The following is a 6,610-nucleotide window of genomic DNA, read 5'->3' on the forward strand; positions in this document are numbered from 1 at the left end:
AGCGGCAAAGCAAGGCAGAGGGGGATGTCGGGGGATCCGACCGGACGAGAGCGCGAATTTGTACTCGGCCTGGGGTTTTTTTTTGGGTTAATTTCTCGGTCTCAGAAGCAAGCGAGCAAGCGAGAGGAGCGCGGGCGGAGGATTTCGGACGGCCGCGTGTTTTGTCGGTTGGGTCCGGTGGGGGTTAGTGTGTGGGTTGTCCATATAGGCCATCTCTACGTTGGAGTGTTGTCCACATGCCATGGTCATATGGCCCCATATGGCCATAGCCATAGCCATAGCCATAGCCATACATGCAGACATCCATTCCTTCTTCTTCTTCTTCTTCTTCTTCTTCTTTATTCTTCTCTGTCATACCAAATAGTGCGTGTTTTCTCTGTCCTGTGTTCTCTCTCTGATCATCTGATGCATCAGTTCATCTTCCCCCCCCCTTCTTCTTCTTCTTCTTCTTTATCTCCATCTAAAAAGCTTCCATTTTTCCCTCCCTTTTCTGCATTCCCTGTGCATTCATTCTTTCTCTCTTTTTACTCATAGCCTTCTCTCATCTAATCTCATCTCTCTCTCTCTCTCTCTCTCTGCAGAGTTTGCTAGTTCGTTTCATAAAAGAAGAAGAAAAAGAGCACAAGTTCTTTCCGGTTCCCTCTTCCTCCCTGGTGAGCAGCTCAATATCTCCATTTTTCTCTTGTCTCCATCTTCTTTTTTCTTCTTTTTCCTGTGTCTGTGTCTGTGCATAAAACGGTTCTGCATTTATTCTAAACACCGTTTTTCTCTTTTCATCCTCTCTCTTTTGTTTCTCTCTTTTCAAAGATGTGGATATGGCGGGGGTGGGGTGGGGGCTCAGGATGTATGGACAGATAAGCTTTATTCTTGCTGGGCCATACCTGTCTTTTGTTTTTCTTAAATAGTGGTAGATGATACGGCCAAAGCTTCCATGGTAGCTTAAGATCAGAGGTCACATGGTGAGTTTTCATTGTTTTGTTTTTGTATCTTGTTGAAAAACAACGAAAAAGGAAGCTTTGTGTTGGGCTCAGATTCTTATAAAGGGAAGACCTAGACATTCAATAGATTAGGGAGGAGCGAGTAGAAGAGAAAAGGGTGAGAGTTCTAATGGTGGTAATGCCAGGCAGACAGACTACAGAGAGAGGATACTTTCTGGGTTGGGAGTCTTAAGGAAGATTTAGATCTTGAACGTCTGAAGGGGGAGAAGAAGGTTGCGTTTTAATGGCGGAACTGCGAATGTGAGGGAAGATTAAGGGAATGAGTGATGGTGAGTAATTCATGTGAAGTTTTGCATGGTTTCTGTGCAGGAAACTCAAGAATATTGATCTCGAAGATTTGCAATTGATCTGCAGCAGTGAAGCACAAATAGGTTGCTACCGCATATTCTGCAAACGAAGAAGCAGAAGCAGAAGCAGGAGGAGAGGGAGAAGAAGAAGAAGAAGAAGAAGAAGAAGAAGAAGAAGAAGAAGAAGAAGAAGAAGAAACAGAAGAAGTAGTTGGAGACGAAGAAGAGCAAGTAGCAGAAATTAGAAGAAGAAGAAGAAGAAGAAGAGTAAGTAGCAGAAATATTTGAAGCAGAAGGAGAAAAAAATCAGAAAAACGCAGAAGAGAGAAAAAAAACCCCAGATTTAAAATCAGGGGTATCAGACTAAGAGGTAAGATTAGACGCTTCAAACGAAAAGACGATGATGCAGATGATGGAAGGAGCTTCAAACCTGCAGGATATGGTGATGAATATATGCGAACCAGCTCGAGAATCAGACCTAGAGAGCTATACTTCTGTACAACAAGTAAGCGATCAGATGCTGCTGATGCATCAGATCGGAGCAGAAGAAGGAGAAGGAGAAGTAGAAGGCGAGTACAGGGACACAATAAGTGGAATCATATCATCAGATATTCAGTCGGCCAGTATAATGTACTACGAGATCGATCCAACAAGAAGCCATAGCCGGTCATCAACAGATCTGAACACGAGCAGTTGTAGCAGAAGCAGTAGCTTTGATACAAGGATTAATGGAGGGGGAATGAGAGGAGGTGCAGGCTGTGGAAATAAACCACATAAAGCTCAAGATGGAGCTTGGGAAGCAATCTGCAGAGTTAAGGTTAGAGATGGAGGTTTAGGGTTAGGTCATTTTCGCTTCTTGCAACGTCTTGGAAGTGGTGATATAGGCAGCGTTTATCTTGCAGAGCTCAAAACCGAAGAAGAAGAAGAAGATGATGATGAAGAAGATGAAGGAGAAGAAGAAGATAGTACTAATTCCACATTAGCTCAATGCCATAATAACACCTCCATAGCTAACAGTAGTTATTCTGCAATACCTAAATGCTATTCCCATGCTATAGCTAACAGTACTGACTCTTGCTTAACTGAACACAGTACTAATTCCTCTACATCTCACAGTGCTAACTCTGCTGCCATAGCCCAGCCTAGTAATAATTCCTCCATATCTCATAGCCCTAATTCCACTGCCATATCTGAAAACTGTAGTTCTGCTGCCATACCTCACCAGAGTAACAATAGCGCTCATTCCCCTGCCATAGCTGAAAACCATAATTCTGCACGCAGAGCCAGGCACAGTAACAAGAACACCATTTCCTCCAGTATGAACGTTTCTTCTTCTTCATCTTCTGCTGCGGCTGTTCCTACTTCGTGCCCATTGTTCGCTGTGAAGGTAATGGATAAACGAGCTCTGGCTGGTCGTCATAAGCTTCTGCGGGCGCAGACCGAACGTGAGATCCTAGAAGCTTTGGATCATCCTTTCCTTCCCACTCTCTATGCTCATATTGATGAACGCCATTTCTCTTGTCTGGTTATGGAGTTCTGTCCTGGTGGTGATCTCCATGTCCTTCGTCAGCGCCAGCCTTCGAAACGTTTCTGTGAGAATGCTGTCAGGTACTGAGTTAAATTCTATCTTTTTTCATCTTCTTGTCCTCAGCTTTGATCTGCAATTAATCTTGTTTTGTTCCTTTATTTTCATTGTCATCCCATCTTTTTCATCTCTTTTTCAGATCTCTTGTTCACTTAATTTATGTAGTGAATCAGCAATCAATTTCTTCATTTAATCCATTTGTCCCGTGTTCTTGGTTTTCTCTTTAATTCCTGTGATTCAATCTTATCTTGGTGCTGGCTTTCTTTGTTTTTCATCCTTAAGTCTCTCTGATTTCATCAGGCATTGATTTTTTCTATGTTATAATGTGCATTTAACCTCTTTAATTTTGTTAATCAGCTTAGATAGGTAACAGCTAATCCTTTAACTTGAATAATGAGTCAGCTCTCTGCTGCGAAATTTCACTGTGCTAGGGATCTGTGATCTTCATAGCAATTATTACTAGCTTAATTAGGTAACTATTAGTTCTTCGTATAGTTTAACTTGTTAGAGATTAGTGCTCCTTCTACTGTAATTATTACGTTTTGCTTGAAACCAACATCATAAAATTAATTGTTGTAATGATGCAATTCCTTCAATGTTCTAAACCGACTGCTTGTTCACTTAATCAGCTTACTTATATGCATCTATTTATTCTGGCACTAGCTTGATTATAAATAAATTTAGGTGTTAGCCAACAACAGGCATCTTAGTTCAACATTTTATTTGATGTAGAGCAGAAATCGATGTGAAATGATGGTGATAATGATGGTGATAATGATGGTAATGTAAGTAAATCAATGAACAGAGAGAAAAATGGGAGAAGGCCACACTCCTTAATGTGTTGACTGTAACTGTGTTTAGAAAATAAATGTAGGATGGGGGTCAATTGTCTATTGTTTTCTAATAGATGAAAGCTCTTTTTATTTTCCCCTTTTTTGAAGTATGGAATTACTGACATCCACTTCTTACACTGGTAGTTCCAATGCCATTAAATCATCAGAAGCTCAACAAAGTAGTTCTTTTTTTAAAACCTTTACGTTACTTTCACAAGATGAAACATTGTGGGGAATAATATGGTGGATTCATCCCCTTTTCCTCTCTTTCAGAGCTGATCAGAGGCATTATGCAAATACTTGAAAACTTAAAATGAGCATTTCCCTTCAAATGAATCGAGTTCTCTTTGTGATGATGAAGTTTTTTTCCTCCCATGGCAGGTTTTATGCGGCAGAGGTTCTATTGGCATTGGAATATCTACACATGATGGGAATAGTCTACAGAGATCTAAAGCCAGAGAATGTACTTGTGAGAGAGGATGGCCACATTATGCTATCAGATTTTGACCTCTCATTGAAATGCTCGGTTAATCCGATCCTATCGCGATTGGCATCAGTCCGACAACAACAAGGATCATCATCATTATCATGTTTACCGTCAGGCAAAGGTCCAGGAAGCTGTGAACTAAGAGTATTAGGCTGTGTGGCACCATGTAGCGTCCACCCGATAGCATCATGTCTTCCTGTACCACGTTTCTTAAGTTACTTGCCGAAGTCGGGGGCAGGTGTGAAAATGTCCAGATCTAAGGGCACCTTAGGTAGGCGCCCATTGCCAGAGCTTATTGCAGAACCAACCAGTGTTCGATCAATGTCGTTCGTTGGTACCCATGAGTACCTCGCCCCGGAAATCATTATTGGAGATGGACACGGAAGTGCAGTTGATTGGTGGACATTCGGTATCTTTCTATTTGAGCTCCTACATGGACACACACCGTTCAAAGGTGTGGATAATGAGATGACTCTAATGAATGTTGTCACTCAACCATTGAAGTTTCCCGCTTCCTCAACCGAATCGAATGGTAGTGTTGATTATTTTCCATCTATAGCTGGGCAAAACCTTATCCGGGGTTTGCTTGTGAAAGACCCTAACAAGAGATTAGCTGCAACAAGGGGTGCATCAGAAGTGAAGCAACATCCTTTCTTTCAAGGTGTGAATTGGGCGCTCATTCGTTGTGCTATTCCACCTGAAATCCCAAGCCCCTATGTCCCGATCGAGGAGAAATATGAAGCCAAACAATGCCTTAACCATGCTGATAGCATGAAGAAGCACAAATGGGTCACTGATGCTGATGCCAATTCTGAATCTTTTGGTATGTTTTAGCTTAGCCATGGAGAAAGACATATTTTTGTCTTAATTTATGCCCCAAAAGATTTGCTGAAATTTTGGATATACATGAAGGCAATGATTGACGTCTTTGTAGAACAAAACAAGCTTACAATTGATTGATGCACTGCACACCTTAAGCTATCTTTGCTTGCTATATGCCAGCTTATTATAGCTATTTGTACATATGGAAGCCAAGTATTCCTGTATTTGGGAGCATGCCCTGATTTTGCAACATGTTAGTAACAAGCATTGAAATGGTCATGGGAAAGAGCTTAGCTTTTTTAGCAAGCAATCCAGCATTGAACTAACATGATATGATGGCCACCATCTAAGATGTGCTCTTTGTAGTGGTTATTATGAAGTGTATGCTTGTAATATGCAGGACAACAATGTTTGTACGACAATGATGAGTTGGAACTACTAGTGAAGTAATGTCTTTCGTCTCGGCTTAGAGCACAACAATTCCCCTTCCGATCTTCTACCAAATTAATCTCTCGCAGCCTCCGATTATTCGTACATGTTCGTATTGAAAGGAAAGTTGGTCGATGGCCGATCTTTAAAGAACAATAAAAACTCGCATAATGTACATGAGTTAAGTCTGGGCCCCATTGTACACACAGGATGAGAGAGATGAACATGCAATGTTCAAACTTTACTCACTTGTCCCCTAATTTGTTTTGTATGGCTACAATGTTTATTGTTGAGTGGATTTGATTGGTATTCATGCTGTTTTTATTTTGCAAGGGAAGCTTTATATAGCGAGTGGTGGTGACTCATTAAAATTTCTGTTGACATGTAATAAAAGGTGCGATTCTTGAAGGCAAGGTTTTTAATGACCAAGACTTTTGGCCGTTCCATGTCGGAGCTTATGTCTGATTCCTCCATATGTGCTTGAAATGGCTTGATTTGTATGGTGTGGAAGCAATTTGCATGCCCATTTCATTTGCGTTCGATATGTGCCATCATGCATGCTTGTTTTTGTAATGCACCATCATGTTTATGTAACATGCTCACAACTAATTGGTACGAGTTTGCATTGTATGAATATGGATCATTGGTGATTTTCAAACTCTCGCAGCAAGGAAAGTTTCAAAGTTTTCTTGCATTGGCTGTATATTAAATGTACTTGATGAGTTTGAGAAATATCAGTATCTGCCCTTGGTAAGTTTTGTTTATTTATAAGTTTAAACCAATAAAACTCTTAAAGCACAATAGTAACCTTAAACTGACACTGACTTTTTACACATTTCTTATTTATACCAACTGATTAATCATCAAACGACAATGCCAACTCGTAAAATTGGATGTTGATTAAGAATGATAAATTTCTAGCTATCTAGCAGTGTGCACTATTTGTGTGGATTAGCATTATCAAAGTGATTGTCAATTATACATTGTAATTTGTCGGTATAAAATCAACATGAGAATTATCCATACAAATATTGCAATACTTGAATGTACATTTTATTATCACCTACATATATGAATAGATTCCGATCACATGGAAATATTTATTTATTTAGTGTGCATGTGAAGAAAAACAAAGACCCAAGTACCTAAAAGGTGACCACATACCTTCC

General features: G+C 40.2%; 1 protein-coding gene across 1 annotated transcript; it reads left to right on the forward strand.

Moving 5' to 3' along the window:
* The first annotated feature begins 592 nt into the window (after nucleotides 1–592).
* LOC147850567 (serine/threonine-protein kinase D6PK-like) lies at nucleotides 593–5,752 on the forward strand. The gene is made up of 3 exons (XM_087336831.1): nucleotides 593–653; nucleotides 1,308–2,893; nucleotides 4,085–5,752. The coding sequence occupies exons 2-3, from the start codon at nucleotides 1,686–1,688 to the stop codon at nucleotides 5,022–5,024; spliced, it is 2,148 nt and encodes a 715-aa protein (XP_087192957.1). The 5' UTR covers nucleotides 593–653; nucleotides 1,308–1,685; the 3' UTR covers nucleotides 5,025–5,752.
* The last annotated feature ends 858 nt before the right edge of the window (nucleotides 5,753–6,610 follow it).

This window comes from Azolla caroliniana, unplaced genomic scaffold (assembly GCF_043228905.1).
Source record: "Azolla caroliniana isolate FFs.n. ecotype wild unplaced genomic scaffold, voAzoCaro1.0.p SCAF_21, whole genome shotgun sequence".
In the NCBI taxonomy this organism is placed as follows: domain Eukaryota; kingdom Viridiplantae; phylum Streptophyta; class Polypodiopsida; order Salviniales; family Salviniaceae; genus Azolla; species Azolla caroliniana.

What these genes read in the sequence shown, in the direction of transcription:
- LOC147850567 (XM_087336831.1), top strand. Translation starts at nt 1,686, where the DNA reads ATGATGCAGATGATGGAAGGAGCTTCAAACCTGCAGGATATGGTGATG. An exon ending in TTCTGTGAGAATGCTGTCAG is followed by an intron (nt 2,894 to 4,084) that starts GTACTGAGTTAA and finishes CTCCCATGGCAG; the next exon opens with GTTTTATGCGGCAGAGGTTC.